The sequence below is a fragment of the Ranitomeya imitator genome, chromosome 2, assembly GCF_032444005.1.
Source record: "Ranitomeya imitator isolate aRanImi1 chromosome 2, aRanImi1.pri, whole genome shotgun sequence".
Classification (NCBI taxonomy): domain Eukaryota; kingdom Metazoa; phylum Chordata; class Amphibia; order Anura; family Dendrobatidae; genus Ranitomeya; species Ranitomeya imitator.
Window position 1 is genome coordinate 379263984 of NC_091283.1, and position 23719 is coordinate 379287702.

The window sequence follows — 23719 nt, forward strand, 5'->3', positions numbered from 1 at the left end:
TCCCCGTCGCAATGCGTCGGGGAGAGATTCCGACGCTAGCGTTTAACGCTTTGCACAATGGGTGCAGCGGATGCATTTTTCCGGCGCATCCGCTGCCCCATTGTAATGTGCGGGGAGGTAGGGGCGGAGTTCCGGCCGCGCATGCGCGGTCGGAAAAAGCGGTCCGTCGGGAGAAAAAAACGTTACATGTAGGGTTTTTTTTTCCCGACGGTCCGCCAAAGCACGACGCATCCGTCGCAAGACGGATGCGAAGTGTGCAAATCCGTCGCAAATGCGTCGCCAATAGAAGTCTATGGGGAAAAAACGCATCCTGCAAGCACTTTTGCAGGATGCGTTTTTTCTGCAAAACGACGCATTGTGACGGATTTACAAAAAACGCTAGTGTGAAAGTACCCTTACTCAAAAATATACCTATAAAGAGAAAAATCAGACAAACTGAAAATTTTGTAGTGGTCTCTTAATTTTTGCCAGAGCTGTATTCATCCCATTCTGTAGATGTAATTTTTGTTTTTCTTGCCCAGATGTAGAATCTTGCATTTAGTCGTTACCCATGTTCAAGCTTATCTAGATCCTACTGAATCTTTTCTCTGTCTTCCCTAGTGTTAGCTATCCCTCCTAACTTTGCATCGTCGGTAAATTTGATCAGTTTACCTTCAGCTCCATTATCTAGATCATTTATAAAAATGTTGAACACTGGGGCCAGGATAGAACCTTGTCATTGTTGTAGCAATCTGAATTTCTTGGGACATTCATGACAAATCCAATAAGCTTACATACCCCCAGGAAGAAGCATACACAAAATTTGCATCAGGGTCTCTGTCCCCTACTCTCCAGATCATATTTACAGGCTATTATCTTTATATTTAGCATTCATGGTTATTTTGCACATTGACCACTAGAGAGCACAGAGGGCAACCTGTGAGGGGGTTTAGTAGTTTTTTTTGTGTTTGCACTGGCATATTTATTATGACTCTTATTCTTGTCATTTACCTTTTTATTCTTTATGTATGCACTTGCACTCATGGACATGTTATGCTTATTGCATATATAAAATTTCTGCCATAAATTGGGTCAGTTCGCTGGTCCACTTGCACTTCTATTAATTTAACCTTGCATATTCCTTATGTGCCAATTGTGCTCTTTAGATACATTGATTGTTATATTCTCCTTGCATATAGATACTTCTATTATGACTATTTCTGTAATCAGGCACTGGAGTTGGATTTCTATTGTCCAGTTTCCCTCTATAATTTTATTGGTCTCCTCTATTTTATTCTAATAAAGTTTGTATTTTGAATTCTATATGGGCTGTTTGGTCTCCATTGATTTTGGTTATTCAATTAACTTACAATAATTATCCTGCTCACGATCTCATGATGGAAGATTGATTTTGTTTAGGCCTTTAGATCATGAGTCAGCCAGGGCTTTATTAAGTAAGGCGAGTGGGGTGGAGGGGGTATGTTATACTTTGTGGGGGCCATGAAAGGGGAATCGTTCAATACTTGTGCAAAATATCTTCAGTAGACGTGTGGAGGCGTGTGTGTACAACATGTGAGGAGCGGAACGATGTGTGAGAAGACGTGTGTACGATGTGTGAGGAGCGAACCCTGTAGCGTAGCTACCGGGGGGAAGAGGGGGCATTGGCCCCGGGCTCGGTGCTCAGAAGGGGCCCACCCGGAGCTACACTACTATAACTGTACTGGCATGCACAGCACGCCCATAGTTACATTCTGCGGCAGAGCAGGGAGAATTGATCTGCTCAGGGGCTCGTAGCGGCCGACAGCAGAGCAGGGTCAGCTGTATCGGCATCTATCTGATGCAGCTGACCACATTGATGAGGGAAGGAGCGCCACGCTCCTTCTCCCATCATCCCCCTGTCAGAATCTGACGTCACCAACACTGACAGGGGGCGTGATGACGTCACTGCCCGGCGCCCGCGGTCCGGAGGTGAGCGGGAGTAGCCCAGGAACCAGGAAGAGAGGGGAGTATTTATTGTTTTTCTTTATGGGAGTTGCCTTATACTACAGGGTCTGCCTGTGGGGGCATGCTGCCTTGTACTAGAGTCTGCCTGTGGGGGGTGTTGCCTTATACTACAAGGTCTGCCTGTGGGGGGTGTTGCCTTATACTACAGGGTCTGCCTATGGGGTGCTGTCTTATACTAGAGTCTGCCTGTGGGGGCTGCCTTATACTACAGGGTCTGCCTATGGGGTGCTGCATTATACTATAGTCTGCCTGTTGGGGGCTGCCTTATGCTATAGAGTCTGCCTATGGGGGTGCATTATACAATATTGAGGACTATCTGGTGCATTATACTATATGGAGGTTATCTAGGGAACCATCATACAGTGTAGAGATTACAGTGAGGGGTTATCTTAGTGTTGGAGCCATCAGTTTGGGGTCTACTAAGGGGTCACTATACAGTGAGGGGGCATTTTACTGTGTATAAAAAAGAGTATCATACTGTGTATAGGGGAGCTGTACAGGGGGAGACTCGGGACATTATTCAATGTTAAGTGGGCACTTATTGTTATAGGGGAACTCAGGTTACTGTGACTATGGGGCTCACAGGACAATATTACTTTCTAGGGGGCAAAATGTGGGCACTGTTTTCTAGGGCACTTGCACCCAGCATTACTATATTATAGAGTGGTGCTTTAGAATTTAGAGGGCATAGAGAACCACACAGTAGGTGCAGTAATAGTGACACATACGGCGGCAGCAGCTCAGTACTGGGGTATCAGGTGCAGTAATAGGGTCACATACAGCGGCAGCAGCTCAGTATTGGGGTATCAGCAGGATGAGGAGTTTGTGCAGGTTGGGATTAGATGGTGATGGGGCTGGAATGTGAGAAGTGAAACGTGTCTTTGTTGTATTCTCTGCAGCATAGTACTGGCTGGAGGAAGTTGTCATGTCGGTCTGGGCCAGATGAAAAGATGTGAAAAGTGAGCGACTCCATCAATAAGAACGTCAGCGGTAAATCACCATCTATAACTGTGCTGTGATCTCTTATATGTTCTGCAGGGCTGGTATTTACCACTCACCATATGGCGGTAATATCCATGTTGGTCTTTGAATAAAGATTATTTTCAGTAACAGCGCGGTAATCTGCTGAGGTCCCCCTCCACTATTAGGGTGTGTCACCGAGTTGTAATCAAGGTTACCTGGTTAAGGGCCCACTCAGAAGCTTCGCCAGCCCCCTGAACCAAAATCCTAGCTACACCTCTGAGCGGACCCATGTGTGTACGATGAGGTCATTATCCTGCTGAATAATTTGTAGCCAGGCCCCTCCCTGATAGTATTACATGATGGATAATAATCTGCCTGGATTTTTCAGCACTGAAGACACCATTAATTCTGACCAAATCTCCAACTCCATTTTCTGAAATGCAGTCACAAACTTGCAGGACCTGTGGATACTCATTTTTGTGCCGGTCTCCAGCACTTCAATGAACAAACTGCCTTTTGTTAAACAAAATATTCTAAGTTTTAACTCACCAGTCCCGAGCATCTGTTGCCATTTTTCTGCACCCAAGTTCCTATGTTTTTGTGCTTGGCCTTTTTTCCATGTCAAAAGGTAAGGAATTTTTAATGCAATTCCACCATGAAAACACTTCTAGCCAGACTTATTTATTGTGTACTGCTAGTTCTGAGATGATGGCACTGCTTGGCATCTTCATATTTCGAAAGCAAGCAGGCATAATGTGTGTTTCATCTGCTGCACTAAGTTTCCCTGTCCGACCACAGCATCTACAGCCCTCAACGTTGCCCATTTTTTGTTGTCCTCAATGCGGAGAAATACAGGCAGATACTTATATTATATTTTACTAGATCAGGTGTTTGATTGGTTCCAAATTTATCCTACAGCAAAACAACAACCCCTAACATACAGCCAATATCGTTAAGAACTATCTTCAGTGTAAAGAAGAAAAATGAGTCCTGGACGTGATGATACGGTCCCCCAATTACATGATCTCAACACTGAGTCTTTCTAAGATTACATGAGGAGTCAAAAAAAGGATTTGCACAACCAACATCCACATAAGGTCTGTGGTTAGCTCTACAAGATGATTAGAACAACATCATTGCTGAGTTCCTTCAAAGACTGTAGGCAAGTGTATCTAGAAGAATTGATACTTTTGCTGCTGTTTTTTTAGGCAAAAAGCAGTCACAAAATATATTGATGTAATAGATTTCTCTTTTCTTCATTCTCTTTGCATTTTATTAATTAATAATAAACAATTATCACTTCTATTTTTGAAAACATTCTTATTTTACAACATTTTTCCACAAATAAAAACAAAAAACTAATGTACAACCTTATTGAATTCTATAATGTTACATTTTAGGACATTATTCAAAACATCTGGACTTTAGAAGCTCTCAAAATTAGGAAAATACAACTTCAGATTAACAGCAACAACAACACATTACAGATTACATCTTGACGTTATTTAACAAATACTAGGCCAAAATGTAGAAGCATTGTATGAAGATTTAAGTACACCCCATGAATTAATATTTTGTAGAACCACTTTTAGCAGCAAAAAATTGAAGTTTTCTTGATGTGGCGTCTGAATGGGAGACCTCTGAACCGTATTTTACCTGCCGGGATCCCCTGCTCATTTCTTTCATCGGCTAGACAGATGTAACATAATTCTTGCGGCATGATGCATACACGATGTTGCACATAGGTAGGAGACGGTTTGTAGGGCTCGGATTCAGCAGCCACAAAATACTGACCTGGCCACTGGACTAAAGTCCTGTGAATCTCCATTGAGAAGGTATACCCTAATATAATTAAAGGGAATTTGTCACCCCCAAAATGGAAGTTGAGCTATGCCCACCGGCATCAGGGGCTTATCTACAGCATTCTGGAATGCTGTAGATAAGCCCGCGATGTATCCTGAAAGATGAGAAAAAGAGGTTAGATTATACTCACCCAGGGGCGTTCCCGCTGCGGTCCGGTCCAATGGGCGTCGCGGTCCGGGGCCTCCCATCTTCATAGGATGACGTCCTCTTCTTGTCTTCACTTTGCGGCTCCGGCGCAGGAGTACTTTGTCTGCCTTGTTGAGGGCAGAGCAAACTACTGCAGTGCGCAGACGCCGGGGCCTGCGCACTGCAGTACTTTGCTTGGATCGTAAGAAGATGGGAGGCCCTGGACCGGACGCTCATCGGATCGGACCGCCTGCCCAGGTGAGTATAATATAACCTCTTTTTCTCATCTTTCAGGTTACAACGGGGCTTATCTACAGCTTTCCAGAATGCTGTAGATAAGCCCCTGATGCCGATGGGCTTAGCGCAACTTCCATTTTGGGGGTGACAGATTCCCTTTAACTATCAGAGTCACTTGATTAGCAGGATTGGAGTGTACTTTTAGATCACAGACTAAAGACAGTCTGAAAAACAGTACCCAATCAGCTGCATTAAAAAAAAATATGGAAACATGTCTCCGATTATGAATAGTGATGAGCGAGTGTACTCGTTGCTCGGGTTTTCCCGAGCACGCTCGGGTGACCTCCAAGTACTTATGACTGCTCGGAGATTTCGTTTTCATCGCGGCAGCTGAATGATTTACAGCTGTTAGCCAGGCTGAGTACATGTGGGGGTTGCCTGGTTGCAATCAAGCTGTCTAGAATCATGTAATTCATGTAATCATGTAATTCATGTAATCAAGCTGTCTAGAAGCTGTACATCATTCAGCTGCCACGATGAAAACTAAATCTCCGAGCAGTTATAAATACTCGGAGGTCACCCAAGCAACGAGTACACTCGCTCATCACTAACTATGAACCTACTTGTGGATCAAACTCACCATTTCACGTTATTGGATCATTGAAAAAATGGTCAGCACACTAATGGCATCCTAGTGAAGTTTGTTTTTCATTGAGTGTTTGCTAGAAGAAGCTTGAGAAACCGCCATCTATTTTTTGCTTATCAGAAAAACTACTGAAACCCTGATTAAGCTCTGATAAAAATCGGACCTTCTTTTTCACTTACAATATAAAAACGGACATATGAATGAGTCTTTATACCAAAAGGATACTGTCATGTATTAAAAGAGGCATGGACTTAGCTCAGAGGATATTAACATTTAGCTACCACTTCATAAAGAATTAGAGCAACCGTATCAGGAATATGAAGTTAATTTCGGAGCACCAATACAGGATGCCTTGGAGTTATAAAATACACAGTCATAATGAAAAAGTCACAACCCTTTTAGGTACAGTGCATACAAGTGTAAATTATTTTATTCACATGTACGATATACATGGATATAGAATTTAGAACTGGAATCTAATTTTTCAGGCGATTATTAGTGATTTTATACATTTCCCACTACCAAGTTACTGCTCTAAATTGCTTACCCTTCTTCTTTTAGAAGTGCGACTTTGAAATTGTTAGATTTTTCTTGTACAATTTGTCAATAAAAATTAATATAATTTTAAAAAGCTACTTCCCTGTGTGAGTTATTTGATGTTTAGCAAGTTTTGATTTTTCTGGAAAACATTTGCCACATTCTGAACATGAATATGGCTTTTCTCCTGTGTGAGTCCTCTGATGTATCACAAGATTTGATTTCCCTATAAAACATTTCCCACATTCTGAACATGAAAACGGTTTCTCCCTTGTGTGAGTTCTCTGATGTATAATAAGATAGGGTTTCATCACAAAACATTTTCCACATTCTGAACATGCAAACGGCTTCTTCCCTGAATGAATTTTCTGATGGGCAGCTAAAGCCGATTTTCGATAAAAAAATTTCCCACATTCAGAACATAAAAATGGTTTCTCCCCTGTGTGACTTCTCTGATGTATAACAAGTCTTGATTTAATGCTGTAACATTTCCCACATTCAGAACATGAATATGGTTTCTCCCCTGTATGACTTCTTTCATGTGTAACAAGATTTGCTTTAACTGTAAAACATTTCCCACATTCTGAACATGAAAATGGTTTCTCCCCTGTGTGAATTCTCAGATGAGTAACAAGCTCTGATTTCTGTTTAAAACATTTCCCACAATCTGAACAGGAATATGGTTTCTCTCCTGTGTGAATTTTCATATGTTTAGCAAGATTTGTTTTCTGATTAAAACATTTCCCACATTCTGAACAGGAAAATGGCTTTTCCCCTGTGTGAATTCTCTGATGTCTAACAAGTCTTGATTTATTGCTATAACATTTCCCACATTCTGAACAGGAAACTGATTTCTCCCCTGTGTGAATTCTCTGATGTCTAACAAGAACTGAGTTCTGCTTAAAAGACTTGTCACATTCTGAACATGAAAATGGCTTCTCCCCTATCTGAGTTCTTTGAAGTTCACCATCCCTTTTGTTAGGTTTATGTTGCTTAGCAGTCTTTAATGAAACAGAGGATATAACCTGTTGAAAAGAATCAGATGATACATTTTTGCTGTGAAGGGTTGGAGTTGTAACTGGTATAAGAACATGCTCTTCGTAAGTATCTGGTGTAATGCCTTGATCATCTGCTTTAAATTCTGACAATAACAAATGTCCATCTGAGCTGCTTCTAAAGTAATCTGCCAAGAAAAAAAACATTATTTTTCAAAAACAGTAACTTAAAAAAATACATACATTTTATAACATTTCAACATTATTTCAGTATAAAGTACAGTAAAGGGTAATTAATCACCCAATAAAATAATAGGAATAGTAAACCTCAAAGTAGAGACTAATAGATTATGTTAGGGCATCAGGTTGGCCTTCTGAACTGTCAATTCACAACTGCTGGCGTCCACTATCACCAGGTAATGGTAATTCTGCAAGATGTATGTGCAATACATGGTCACATGGTCCATCAGTGTACCAATAAATCTGGTTTTCTGGACAATTAGAGAGTGTAATCTCTAATGTACACATGTTGAACTCCATTTTGTACACTAATTTACCCTGATGTGAGTCTTCTCTGCATTTATTGGTTACTACTCACCTGTATACTCATCTGTAGGAATCTCCTCTTTACACCGCACATCACCCATCACAAATGTCTCTATAATCATTTTGGTCATATCGTTACCCTGAAATAAATATTGTAAAAGTCATGTGAATTGATTTAGAAAAACACAAAAGATCATTAAAGATGTTTTCCCAATGAAAAGTTCAGTTTAATCAATAGTTCTTGGAATAATAGTAAGTTCCACAATTGGATGTGTTTAAATAAAATGTTCCTGTGCTGAGAGAGTCTGATAAATGTGCCCCTGAAATGTACTTTGTAATGGCTGTGTCTGACCATGCAAGGACATGGTTCTAATCATACCACAGCTCCTGGGCAGGGGAGGACACAAAATATACAGACATTACTGCATTGGATCACAGCTGATTCTTTCTGTGAGGTAAAACATTTCTCTGCCCATTTTTCAACAATGTTTTACTTCAAAGAAAGAATCAGATGTGATCCTGTGGTGTCCTGTATGTACAGTATATTCTTTTGTTTCCTCCTCTGCCCAAGAGATGTGCTACGATCAGACCATGTCCCTGCACAATAAGACACCGACATTACACAGTACACAGCAGGTGCACATTTATAAGATTATCTCAGCACAGGAACATTTTTTTAAACACATCCAATTGTGGAACTTTTTATTATTTCACGATCTATTGATTAAAATGAACATTTGTTGGTGGGAAAACACCTTTAATTAACAAGATGACCAGAAATATTTTGCATAAAATGGCCATTCAATGTATAACACTGGTGGATGATACAAGACTGAACACAAGACCTTCATAACCTTCTACACATCATAGGGGAGATCTCATGACACCTTCTCTCCATCTACCTGATGATCCTGAGGATCATTGGGATTTTCTTGTTTACAGTTCTGTGGAAGAAGAGGACGGGGACATCTCTCTGGTGTTGTCCTCTTACTGGATAGAACTGGAGGAAACACATACAGGGACTGAATTCATTCTCTACATACAGATAATTATAGGCCGTGTGTATTTAGTCCTGTCTATTACCTGGTGATGTGAGGGGCTGGGGAACCTCCATCATGATGTCCTTGTACAGATCTTTGTGTCCTTCTAAATACTCCCACTCCTCCATGGAGAAATAGACGGTGACATCCTGACACCTTATAGGAACCTGACACATACAATGATACCGTCATCCCCCATCCCTTCATAGCATTACTGAATAATGTCCCAGCATTCCCAGCAGTGTCACCTCTCCAGTCAGCAGCTCAATCATCTTGTAGGTGAGTTCTAGGATCTTCTGGTCATTGATGTCTTCGTGTATCAGGGGGTGAGGAGGAGGCATTGTGATTGGGCTCAGGGTTCTTCCCCATCTATCAGACATTGGGGCCTGACAGCGCTCACTAGAGGTCTTCTTCACTACTGTGTAATCCTGGTTATGGGGAGACACATTAATAAACCTCACTACAGACATTTCCAGCGTCCTCACCTCTCCAGTTCTGTCCATCTGTTATTCCCATAGATAAGAATGATGTAATGTGGCGTCATCAGAATCTCTCACCTCTCCAGTAAGCCGGAAGAGGATCTCTAGGGTGAGGTGTAATATCCTCTCCGCCATTTTGTCCCGGTCCCGGTCCCTCTGCATCCTTGTAGGGTCACTCAGGAGAATTCTCTTATATGGAAGATCTCCACTGAGAGGATCCGATATTGTAGGGACCTGAATGGGAAGATAATGAGCCAATGTAACATCATAAAGATTCCAAGTAAAAAAAAACACTATCACTGCAGATAATAAAGGGGCATGTATGGCATATCATCTCAGTGGAGCATTTTGGAGCGCAACAGTCAAATCACATACATACTGTAATCACCAGAACAACCAATATCGTCAATGCAGCAATGTAAACAGATACTAAAGGAAACAACAGGATTATCAGCAACGGAGTGATGGGGGATTTAATATGTATTCAGCCAAAAGTTTTTTTTTGACAGCTGGACAATTCAATCATATAGTGAAAAACTACCAATCCATTGGTTTTACAACTAGGTATATGCAAAACCATAGAAGTCTGCATATCTTGGTGCTATTTAATTGAGAATGAGTAGCATTTGGAAAGAGACATTCACCATAAATGTTAATAATATTGAAAGTCGAGGCTTGTGGGAAAAAAGCTGGAAACGTGTCTCCCTTTCTTAACCATTATGGCTATACTAAGGTTAGTTCATTCATATCATAGTCCAAGATAACCATTTTAAAGCATAACAACATTTTTCTCTTTATTAAACTACTGATCAGCTTTTACAAAGTTATGAAACTTTTTAATATACTCCATTACATTTTTTTTTGTTTCCTTTTGTCCCAAATGCCAAACACCATACTTAAGATGCTGTTTTAACTGCCTAGTTTATGCTCCTTTAGTAGCAGCTTTGAACTGCTGGTTTTGCAAGAATCCAAACTAATACTATTTACAAACACAGGGAGAACACAGAACTCACATGCTGTCTCTCATGTATATACTGTAGCATGGCTAAAGGTTGTGTAGTCGACGGGAGGTATGTGTCACATAGGTGGCTTGTCGCTGTGATGTAACCCGGAGTGTTTTCTTTGATGCACATAACCATGTCTATCTATGTGTGTTTCAGGACCTGTGGTGATGTCATAACCCCATGTCTAATCATGTGATGGGTTCATGGGTGTGGTTAGATCCATAAAAGACAGGCTAATGCTTAACACAGGAGGTGTGTGTGGAGGTGAAAGCCTCCAGAGTGTGTTAAGGCTCAAGGACTGAGCCTGAAGGACTGGACACTTGTATTTTCTGCTCCTGAGCTGAAGGCTATTTGATTTCTGTTATCTACTATGTGGTTTATGGAGCAATAAACCCTGTGAACTTTTAATGGAAAGTGCCTCCTGAGTGTCAGCCGTCGCACCTGAGCGAGTGTAACCCCTACAATACAGACAGAGGGATCTGTCAATCAACCAGTTTGAAGCAGAGAGAAACAGGGAGAGGGGGTGTCATTGGACTACTCAGGCCTCTCCCTGTAGTCTCCTGCTGGCATTTCAAACCATGTTTTCATATTTTCTTTAAAAAAAATATACCTTGCTGCAACCACACAGCCAAGCTCTGATTCATACTGATACTGATCACTGACTCATCACTATTCAGGTAGCATTAACCTTATAACAGATTCTCTTTACTGCCACAGCAGTTTTTTAAACCGGTTGCTAAGTGGGCATGAACAGGGCAGTTAAAACAGTACTTTCAGCAAGGTGGTTGGAGAGGGAAGCAAAATAAGTTGTAATGGAGTATGTCACAATAAATTGCCCACGCACTACACATATAAGACTCTAAAGGGGCACTACATTTCTTAAGCTCACTTGTCTACTCATCTATCTCAACAGGCTAACAATGAGCTAAGTGCACCTAATAAGCACCTAAAAAGACATTGATGTGAATGTTCTCAGATACCTTCACTTACTTTAATCCCATCCTTGTACCACAATCAAGGTAAAACCATGCCACGAGCAGAGCAGTTTTGACCCCTCCAATTCCTGTGACAGTCAGGGTTTTGCTTGGCAATATAACCTTAGAAAAAACAACTCTCGAGCGACTAGAGTCAAGTTAGCACAAGTGTCCCTCTGCCCCAAAGTGACAATATGGCTGACAGTAACCAAATGTAAATTACCACTGAGTTCCGCTCTATCCCACCCAGAACAAAACAGCTGGAGAAAATACAAGCGGTTTGGGTGAGGAGGTACTCCTTTTTATTTTTTTTGTCAGCGTAGGTAGTGATGACATATTTCACTTTTTGCACATATTACACTTGCGGGAATCAAATTCAGGCCTGTTGTGGGGACAGGAAGCAAGGCCTCCAAAGGGATAGCTGGCAGGGATAAGGGTACTGCCTTTCCCCTTTTCCAGCTGGCGATTGAAGGGTTCCGCACCTCATGTGTACATTTGGCATCAAGGTATTTGCTGCCTGTGCTGCATCCTTGGGATCCCGATCTATAACAAACTGTCACACTTCCAAACATCAAATGTTCTAAAATTGATTTTTAACCATCATGTCCTACAGGTCATCAAAAGGTAAAAAATGAAAATTCTTTGATCTATTGATGGACGTTGTTTCTCAACTCATTTACCGCCTCAGAGTAGCGGTCATTAAGTCCTCATTGCAATGTACAGTTACTCTTTAACCCCTTCCCAACATACGGGTCTCTGTCTTTGATAAAAACTTAGGAACTGAGCTTGCATTGATGCCAGCAGACACTGGCTGTGTTATTCAGCCAGTATCTGCATCTAACAGCAGCGGTTGGAGCCAAACTATGCCAACTACTGTAAACTATTTGAATGCAGCTGTTAATTTCTGATTATGGCATTTATGTTGCGCACTTACAGTAGCTGCGGAACCACTGTGCCATGAATCAGGAAGAGCCTGGAGGGGCGTAACTAAGTGGCCATCTGGTTCTTCACTAGAACCCCTGATGGTATGGTTAGACTTGAACCCAGGTGGACGCCAGATACCACTCCAGTACAGATCCCGAAGCTGCAGGAGCTGTCCCCAAAGGGTCAGGGAAACATGACCAGTTAGGAGTTTTTACAGGTGAATGTGTGGCTGGTAGACAGGACAGATGTAAGATCACACATGGACAAGATAGGTACAGGAACACAGGGCAGACATGGGTTCAAGATCACACGATGGAAGGAATCAGGATGAGATGGATGAACGGGATCAGGATGAAGAGGACGGACAGGATCAGTACGGACAGTGTGAACAGGAACAGGGAGCATGGGTACAGGGACTTTACAACTAATACGTACATGTAATACACTAAGAACTAAAGTTGCTAAGGTACCTCCCTATTGGGGAGGGTGCCTTAAATAGCTGATGTCTCCCATCCATTGAATGGGCACATTTTCAGATGCGCACTTGGCCCCTTAAAAAAGCAGAGAGAGTGCGCCCTGAGCATTCTCCTGGGAGACCAGCAAGCTGTGTGCAGGCCCTGGGAAAAAGCAGATGCAGCGGGGATCGGAACAGAGAGGGTGAGAACATGTCGGCATCCCTGCTATGAGGAGGGAGAGCAAATGTGCAGGGACGCCTATGATGTCATTACAATTTACACTGCGCAGCTCAGAAAGTACCGTTCCGTGCAATCATGGTTTGACGATGGGTTAGCATGACAGCCATAACAGTGCTCCATTGATGTCCAGCCTGTCACTGTGCTTTATAGGTGACCATTATTTTTACTATATACTGCAATGCTATGGTATTGCAGAATATAGTTAAAGTGATCACTCCCTTTTTTCCATAAAAAAAACAACATGCTCGTCTGAAACATCTTACCAATTTGGTTAAACACGAGAAACAGGGTTTTTTTTTTCCAAGTTGCAGGAAAAAAATAAAAGCAATGAGAAGCAATAAAAAATGTTCATATCTATCCCAAATTGGTATCAATAAAAATATATGCCTGCCCTGGAATAAACAAGCCGTTTCACAGCTCCATGAGCCAAAAAAAGTTATGAATCTCAGAAAATTGTGACACAAGCAGATTTTTTTCAAAATTTTCCATTTTTTTCATCACTTCAATAAAAAAATTGAATTGGCCTGAATATTCATATTACCTGGTCATTTTTCAATGCAATGAACACCGTAAAACAAAACAACCAAATAGACAATTGTAAAATTGCATCACAAAGTATTTCTTGTTTTCCAGCACTTTGAATTGTAAAATGAAAGGCATCATCCAAATCTACAACTCATCAAAAAAAAAAAGTTATGGCTCTTAGAGGAAGAGTAGAATAAAATCAAAAGTGCCAAAACGAAAATTTGTGTGGTCGGTCTGGGGTTAAGAAGATAAGTGACATTATTCATGTATACTGAAGTATGCTATCCATGGACTGAAATAGAAAGTCGGTGGTTTGGCTTACCGACTGCACAGTCCTGTTTGCAACTCAGCCTGTGTATAACAATATTTTTCTTCCTTCCATCCCAAACACCATGCTGAAAGTGATATTATAACTTAGTTTATGCTCCTTTAGCAGCTGCTTTGAACTGCTTCTCTATCAAGATAGTGTAAAATTGGTGGAGAAAGGTTGAACTTGATGGAGTAAGGTCTTTTTTCAACCTATGTAACTATGAAAGATTCTGCACACTATTTACAAACACTCTCAGGAAAAGTTCACGAATGTATAAAAAAATTGTCCGAGTTTTAGCCAACTCAATTGTCTTCTGTAAGCAATCCAAAAGGTTATTAAAAGTTGCAAGACTAAATACAGTACCCAATGTTAAAGAATTACAGGGTATGAATGAAAATTGTATGCTAAATGATTGATCTACATAGGACAGAATTTTTTTTGCACACCCATAGACTTGAATAGGTGACACTAGTCTGACACATGGATGAAAACAGATCAAATTCGGGTCTGTGAGGAAAAAAAACTAATCTGAGCAGCCTAATTGGATAATATTAATCCCAGTAATGTCATTGTGATGTCATTTTTTTCACCAACTCAGACTGTCATGATCACCATCATTATTGTCATCCACCGGTACTGCAATCATGCAATTGTGTCATGCAGGGGTGGTTTGCACGTTAATGACTGGGCCAATTTTTACAATTCTGACCACTGTCCCTTTATGAGGTTATAACTCTGAAACGCTTCAACGGATCCAAGTGATTTTGACAATGTTTTCTCGTGACATATTGTACTTCATGTTAGTGGTAAAGTTTCTTTGATATTATCTGCGTTTATTTGTGAAAAAAATGGAAATATGGTGAAAATTTTGAAAATTTCGCAATTTTCTAAATTTTTATGCCCTTAAAATCACAGAGTTATGTCACACAAAATACTTAATAAGTAACATTTCCCACATGTCTACTTTACATCAGCACAATTTTGGAACCAAAATTTTTTTTTCTTAGGGAGTTGTAAGGGTTAAAATTTGACCAGCAATTTCTCATTTTTACAACACCATTTTTTTAGGGACTACATCACATTTGAAGTCACTTTGAGGGGTCTATATGATAGAAAATACCCAAGTGTGACACCATTCTAAAAACTGCAGACCCTAAAGGTGCTCAAAACCACATTCAAGAAGTTTATTAACCCTTCAGGTGTTTCACAAGAATTTTTGGAATGTTTAAAAAAAAAATAACATTTAACTTTTTTTCACAACAAATTTACTTTAGCTACAATTTGTTTTATTTTACCAAGGGTAACAGGAGAAATTGAACACCAACAGTTGTTGTACAATTTGTTCTGAGTATGCTGATACCCCATATGTAGGGGTAAACAACATAGTAACATAGTAACATAGTAACATAGTTAGTAAGGCCGAAAAAAGACATTTGTCCATCCAGTTCAGCCTATATTCCATCATAATAAATCCCCAGATCTACGTCCTTCTACAGAACCTAATTGTATGATACAATATTGTTCTGCTCCAGGAAGACATCCAGGCCTCTCTTGAACCCCTCGACTGAGTTCGCCATCACCACCTCCTCAGGCAAGCAATTCCAGATTCTCACTGCCCTAACAGTAAAGAATCCTCTTCTATGTTGGTGGAAAAACCTTCTCTCCTCCAGACGCAAAGAATGCCCCCTTGTGCCCGTCACCTTCCTTGGTATAAACAGATCCTCAGCGAGATATTTGTATTGTCCCCTTATATACTTATACATGGTTATTAGATCGCCCCTCAGTCGTCTTTTTTCTAGACTAAATAATCCTAATTTCGCTAATCTATCTGGGTATTGTAGTTCTCCCATCCCCTTTATTAATTTTGTTGCCCTCCTTTGTACTCTCTCTAGTTCCATTATATCCTTCCTGAGCACCGGTGCCCAAAACTGGACACAGTACTCCATGTGCGGTCTAACTAGGGATTTGTACAGAGGCAGTATAATGCTCTTATCATGTGTATCCAGACCTCTTTTAATGCACCCCATGATCCTGTTTGCCTTGGCAGCTGCTGCCTGGCACTGGCTGCTCCAGGTAAGTTTATCATTAACTAGGATCCCCAAGTCCTTCTCCCTGTCAGATTTACCCAGTGGTTTCCCATTCAGTGTGTAATGGTGACATTGATTCCTTCTTCCCATGTGTATAACCTTACATTTATCATTGTTAAACCTCATCTGCCACCTTTCAGCCCAAGTTTCCAACTTATCCAGATCCATCTGTAGCAGAATACTATCTTCTCTTGTATTAACTGCTTTACATAGTTTTGTATCATCTGCAAATATCGATATTTTACTGTGTAAACCTTCTACCAGATCATTAATGAATATGTTGAAGAGAACAGGTCCCAATACTGACCCCTGCGGTACCCCACTGGTCACAGCGACCCAGTTAGAGACTATACCATTTATAACCACCCTCTGCTTTCTATCACTAAGCCAGTTACTAACCCATTTACACACAATTTCCCCCAGACCAAGCATTCTCATTTTGTGTACCAACCTCTTGTGCGGCACGGTATCAAACGCTTTGGAAAAATCGAGATATACCACGTCCAATGACTCACCGTGGTCCAGCCTATAGCTTACCTCTTCATAAAAACTGATTAGATTGGTTTGACAGGAGCGATTTCTCATAAACCCATGCTGATATGGAGTTAAACAGTTATTCTCATTGAGATAATCCAGAATAACATCCCTCAGAAACCCTTCAAATATTTTACCAACAATAGAGGTTAGACTTACTGGCCTATAATTTCCAGGTTCACTTTTAGAGCCCTTTTTGAATATTGGCACCACATTTGCTATGCGCCAATCCTGCGGAACAGACCCTGTCGCTATAGAGTCCCTAAAAATAAGAAATAATGGTTTATCTATTACATGACTTAGTTCTCTTAGTACTCGTGGGTGTATGCCATCCGGACCCGGAGATTTATCTATTTTAATCTTATTTAGCCGGTTTCGCACCTCTTCTTGGGTTAGATTGGTGACCCTTATATAGGGTTTTCATTGTTTCTTGGGATTTCACCTAGCATTTCATTTTCCACCGTGAATACCGTGGAGAAGAAGGTGTTTAATATGTTAGCTTTTTCCTCGTCATCTACAACCATTCTTTCCTCACTATTTTTTAAGGGGCCTACATTTTCAGTTTTTATTCTTTTACTATTGATATAGTTGAAGAACAGTTTGGGATTAGTTTTACTCTCCTTAGCAATGTGCTTCTCTGTTTCCTTTTTGGCAGCTTTAATTAGTTTTTTAGATAAAGTATTTTTCTCCCTATAGTTTTTTAGAGCTTCAATGGTGCCATCCTGCTTTAGTAGTGCAAATGCTTTCTTTTTACTGTTAATTGCCTGTCTTACTTCTTTGTTTAGCCACATTGGGTTTTTCCTATTTCTAGTCCTTTTATTCCCACAAGGTATAAACCGCTTACACTGCCTATTTAGGATGTTCTTAAACATTTCCCATTTATTATCTGTATTCTTATTTCTGAGGATATTGTCCCAGTCTACCAGATTAAGGGCATCTCTAAGCTGGTCAAACTTTGCCTTCCTAAAGTTCAGTGTTTTTGTGACTCCCTGACAAGTCCCCCTAGTGAAAGACAGGTGAAACTGTACAATATTGTGGTCGCTATTTCCTAGATGCCCGACCACCTGCAGATTTGTTATTCTGTCAGGTCTATTAGATAGTATTAGGTCTAAAAGTGCTGCTCCTCTGGTTGGATTCTGCACCAATTGTGAAAGATAATTTTTCTTGGTTATTAGCAGAAACCTGTTTGGGTGCATGGCAGAGCTCAGAAGGGAAGGAGCGCCGTTTGACTTTTCAGTGCAAAATTGACTGGAATTGAGATAGAACGCCATGTCGCGTTTGGAGAGACCCTGATGTGCCTAAACATTGAAACCCCCCACAAGTGACACCATTTTGGAAAGCAGACCCCCTAAGGAACTTATCTAGATGTGTAGTGAGCACTTCGACCCACCAAGGGCTTCACAGAAGTTTATAATGTAGAGCTGTAAAAATAAAAAATCATATTTTTTCACAAAAATGATCTTTTTGCCCCCAATTTTTTATTTTCCCAAGGGTAAAATGAGAAATTGGACCCCGAAAGTTGTTTCTCAATTTGTCCTGAGTACGCCGATACCCCATATGTAGGGGTAAACCACTGTTTGGGAGCATGGCAGAGTTCGGAAGGGAAGGAGCGCCGTTTGACTTTCCAATGCAAAATTGACTGGAATTGAGATGGGACGCCATGTCGCGTTTGGAGAGCCACTGATGTGCCTAAACATTGAAACCCCAAACAAGTGACACCATTTTGGAAAATAGACCCCCTAACATATACAGTAGATGTGTGGTGAGCATTTTGAACCCCCAAGTGTTTCACTACAGTTTATAACGCAGAGCCGTGAAAATAAGAAAAAAATTTTTCCACAAAAATTATTTTTAGCCCCCAGTTTTGTATTTTTCCAAGGGTAAGAGGAGAAATTGGACCTCCAAAGTTGTTGTCCAATTTGTCCTGAGTACGCCGATACCCCATATGTGAGGGTAAACCACTGTTTGGGTGCATATGGCAGAGCTCGGAAGAGAAGGAGCACTGTATTACTTTTTCAACGCAGAATTGGCTGGAATTGAACGATCGAACGCCATGTCGCGTTTGGAGAGCCCCTGATGTGCCTTAACAGTGGAAACCCCCCAATTCCAACTGAAACCCTAACCCAAACACACCCCTTACCCTAATCCCAACCCTAACCACATCCCTAACCCTAATCCCAACCACATCCCTAACCCCAACACACCCCAAATCCTAATCCCAAACCTAACCGCATCCCTAACTCTAACACACCCCTAATCCTAATCCTTACCATAACCCTCACCACACCCCTAACCCTGACACACCCCTAACCCTAATTTCAACCGTAAATGTAATCCAAACCCTAACTTTAGCCCCAACCCTAACTTTAGCCCCCAACTTTATCTTTAGCCCCAACCCTAACCCTAACTTTAGCAACCAACCCTAACTGTAGCCCCAACCCTAACTGTAGCCCCAACCGCAACCCTAACTTTAGCCCCAACCCTAACCCTTCTGTAGCCCCAACCCTAACTTTAGCCCCAACCCTAACCCTAACTGTAGCCCCAACCCTAACCCTAATGGGAAAATGGAAATAAATACATATTTTAAATTTTATTATATTTCCCTAACTAAGGGGGTGATGAAGGCGTGTTTGATTTACTTTTATAGCGGGTTTTTTAGTGTATTTTTATGATTGGCAGCTGTCACACACTAAAAGACACTTTTTATTGCAAAAAATAGTTTTGCGCCTCCACATTTTGAGAGCTATAATTTTTCCATATTTTGGTCCACAGAGTCATGTGAGGTCTTGTTTTTTGCCGAACAAGTTGACGTTTTTATTGGTACCATTTTCGGGAACGTGACATTTTTTAATCACTTTTTATTCCGATTTTCGTGAGGCACAATGAACAAAAAACAGCAATTCGTGAATTTCTTTTGGGGGGCATTTATACCGTTCCACGTTTGATATAATTGATAAAGCAGTTTTATTCTTTGTGTCAGTACGATTACAGCGATACCTCATTTATATAATTTTTTTAGGTTTTGGCGCTTTTATACAATAAAATCTATTTTATATAAAAAATAATTATTTTTGCATCGCTTTATTCTGAGGACTATAACTGTTTTATTTTTTTGCTGATGATGCTGTATGGCAGCTCGTTTTTTGCAAAACAAGATGATGTTTTCAGCTGTATCATGATTATTTATATCCGTCTTTTTGATCGCGTGTTATTCCACTTTTTGTTCGGCGGTATGATAATAAAGCGTTGTTTTTTGCCTCGTTTTTTTTTACGGTGATCTCTGAAGGGGTTTACTGGTGGGACAGTTTTATAGGTCAGGTCGTTACGGACGCGGCGATACTAAATATGTACACTTTTATTGTTTTGTTTTTTTAGAAAAAAATGTATTTATTGGAACAATATTTTTTTTTCTTTATTTAGGATTTAGGACATGACTATATAGTATCAGATCGATGATCTGACACTTTGCAGTGCACTGTGTCAGATCAGCGATCTGACATACCGTGCAGTAGGCTTGCCAGGCTTGCAAGCCACATCCCTGCAGGAGGATCCTAGGCCTTCAGGGAGGAGGAGGGAGGAGACCCTCGGAGCAAAGAGATCACATCGTGTTGCTCCGAGAGTCTCATGGAAGCATGCAGGGAGCCCCCTCCCTGCGCGATGCTTCCCTATGCTGCCGGAACGCTGCGATCATGTTTGATCGCAGTGTTCCGGGGGTTAATGTGCCAGGAGCGGTCCGCGACCGCTCCTGGCACAGTGACGAATGTCAGCTGACACCCGGTCCCGATCCCCCCGTGAGCGTGGCTGATCGGTGATGGCGTACTATCCCGTCAGTGGTCATACGGGCCAATACCACCTCGACGGGATAGTACATTATATGTCAGAAAGGGGTTAAAAACCTTAGTTACAAAAGCCATACAGTGTACGAGCTGCTGCTGTGTATCAAGCGGCATCTATCATGTAGGATAGTTCTCCACTGCAAACCGCAGCTGGGAATTATCATGTGCAACAATGCCTGAAACCTTCAGGTAAAGTAACTCATGCTCCTTGCGTGGCCCACATCCTTAATTTAATAGTGCAGCTTTTTTTTCACAAATATGCTCGCTGAAGGAGGGTCATGGCTGTGGCCAGGAACGTGCCAGCTCATTTCAACCATTATTACGTGTCAAAGTGATCACTATTGGCTTCACAAAAACAGAACAGTCTGCCAGAATGCCGCCTTGTTTGCAGTCTTGTTTTAATTCGACACTACATATAATTAAGCGTCTGTATGAGTAGCGTAAAGTGGCAACACATAGTGGCACATGTTCATCACCACCATGTGTCAATTGGGGACGCTAAACGTCCATGTTATATACAGCAGGATTTGGAAAAGGAGAAGGACAAGCTGAAGGTGGATGTGGAGGGCGACACAGGGTTGGCAAAGGAAGGGGAAAATCTGACAGTAAAATCAACAAGGACCAACCATCATAGCTGTGAGGATTCTCTGGTAGAAAAGCATTAAGCTACTTACTGGTAGCGGCATTTTTCGGAGGCCCATGACAGCACACGAGAGAGGGGATCCGCCCTTAAGGAACAGGAAACCTACAGATACAAAAGGGCGGCACCTCTCCCCATGCATCAGTTGTATTTCAGAGCCTGAGAGGACTACCGCGGTTAGTGGTACACAAATATACATTATATACATTATATACATTTTGAAACAAAATAACCCATCATTGTAACAAGACACCATACGTGAGATTTACATATTACGCTATATACATATCAGGAAGTGCTACCCCCACGTGAATAGGGAGGGAACTAAGGGTGCTGTCATGGGCCTCCGAAAAATGCCGCTACCAGTAAGTAGCTTAATGCTTTATTCGGACTCCCATGACAGCACATGAGAGATTTACAGAGATGTAAGCTACCTTAGGGAGGGACTATAGTTTGTAGCACCCTTAACCCGAAGGAGAGATCAGGAGGAGGACCCCAAATCCAACCGATAGTGTTTAAAGAAAGTGGAAGGGGATGACCATGTGGCCGCCTTACATATCTGCTCCACTGATACTCCAGATCTTTCCGCCCAGGATGACGCCATGGCCCGGTTGGAATGTGCCTTTAGATTCTGCGGAGCTGGTCCCCCACCTGCTGTATAAGCTAGAGAGATAGTTTCCCTAATCCATTTAGCCAGTAAATATTTTGATACTCTAAACCCTTTCCTTGGACCTTGGAAGGAAAGAAGCAGTGCCCCATCTTTCTTCCAATTATCAGTAGCTGAAATATACTGAAGAAGAGATCTCCTGACGTCTAACGTATGAAGCTCCTGCTCTTTAGGATTAGAGGGATTAGGAATAAAGTACGGCAAAACTATCTCCTGTGATCTATGGAAACGTGTCGCCACCTTTGGTAGATATGCTGGGTCTGGTCTAAGGACTACTCTGTCTGACAAGATTTCAGTGTATGGAGGAGCTCTGGAAAGCGCCTGTATATATCCCCTATCCTGCGAGCTGAGGTTATGGCAATCAGGAAGGCTGTCTTAAGTGTCAACATTTTGATCGAGGCCTCCTGCAGAGGTTCAAAGGGGGGTTTAGTTAGAGAGGACAGAACTAAATTTAAATCCCATGGAACTGTTCTGTCTTTATGCACTGGTGTAGATTTACTAACTGCCTTCATAAACCTCGCTATCCAGTAGTTATTAGCTATATTACAGGAAAACAGGACACCTAAAGCTGAGACCTGTACTCTAAGGGTACTAGGAGAGAGTTTTAACTTGAACCCCTTCTGTAGGAACTCTAGGATTTGTTGTATTGGCACCCCGTCTTGGATATTAAACTTTGAACAAGTCAAGAACTTTCTCCAAGTCCTAGAGTAGATTCTCGTAGTTATTTGCTTTCTACTCTTTAGGAGTGTCTCTACTAAGTTTGGAGAGAAGCCTTTCCCCACTAATAGTGACCGTTCAAACTCCACGCCGTTAAATGGAGCGCCGCCACTTGATCTCTGGCAGTACCCAGGGGACCGCTACGGACATTGTCTTGAGCCAGGCAAACCAGGTTCTTCTGGGCCAAAAGGGGGCGATAAGGATGACTTTCGCTCGATCCTCCCTGATTTTCCTCACCACTAGAGGTATCAGGTTCAGTGGTGGGAAAGCATAGGCCAGTGGAAAATCCCATTTTATCAGAAACGCGTCCACCACCAGGGGATTCTCCCTGGGATTTAGGGAGCAAAAAAGTTTTACTTTTCTGTTGTTTCTGGTGGCGAATAGATCCACCACTGGTTGACCCAATCTGCGGACGATAAGATTGAAAATGTCCTCGTTGAGAGACCACTCTCCCTGTTTTAACACATTTCAGCTGAGGAAATCTGCTGCCACATTTTCTTTTCCTTTGATGTGAAGAGCTGTCAAAGATAGAAAATTGAGCTCTGCCACTTGGAACAACCGATCCGTGATCTGCATTAAAGTTTCGGAACGAGTTCCCCCTTGCCGGTTTATGTAAGCGACCGCCACTCTGTTGTCCGACAGAATTCTGACGTGCTGGCCCTGCAGATATACGAGGAATTTTTTAACAGCCAATTCAACCGCCAACAACTCTCTTTGGTTTGATGAGAATGTTGTGAAGGGTTCCCACTGTCCCTGGACCACCATGTCCCCCATATAGGCTCCCCACCCCGAAGAGCTGGCCTCTGTGGTTATCACCTGGGTGACATCTACCATCCAGGGAACCCCTGCTGATAAATTCCGTTTATCTAGCCACCACCTAAGGGAATTCAATGTTATCGGCCTCAACGTTAATTTCCCATTCAATGCGCCTTCTAAGGCTCTGTCATGGAACAGGACTTCTCTTTGTAGGGACCTGGTGTGGAACTGAGCCCACTTAACTGCTGGAATGCAAGATGTGAGTGACCCAAGTAGAGACATTGCTTGCCTAAGTGTCATGGAAGGTGTATTAATTGCTTTTAATACAAAATTCTGAATTTGGTCTATTTTCTCTATAGGGAGGAGACACTGCTGTGTCACTGAATTCAACATTAATCCCAGAAATTTTTGAACATTTAGGGGCTGTAATTTAGATTTTTCAAAGTTTATGATCCAACCCAACCGTTCTAGTTTGGTTTTAGCAACCTCCCATTGTGACAATGATCTACCGAGTTACCTACAATGAGGAAATCATCTAAGTAGGGGATTATAAGGACATTTGACTCTCTTAAATGCGCCATGACTTCCGCGATTATTTTAGTAAACACTCTAGGTGCCGAGGTGATCCCAAAAGG

At 41.6% G+C, this 23719-nt stretch overlaps 1 protein-coding gene across 1 annotated transcript in view; it reads right to left on the bottom strand.

Annotated features, from left to right (window-relative positions):
- Positions 1-5557: 5557 nt before the first annotated feature.
- LOC138664055 (zinc finger protein 420-like) overlaps positions 5558-23719 on the bottom strand; it is an 81811-nt gene continuing 63649 nt past the window's right edge. Inside the window, exon 10 of the mRNA XM_069750472.1 lies at positions 5558-7234. Coding sequence (XP_069606573.1) covers positions 6451-7234 — 784 coding nt within the window. The 3' untranslated portion in view covers positions 5558-6450. The remainder of the gene's footprint in view (positions 7235-23719) is intronic.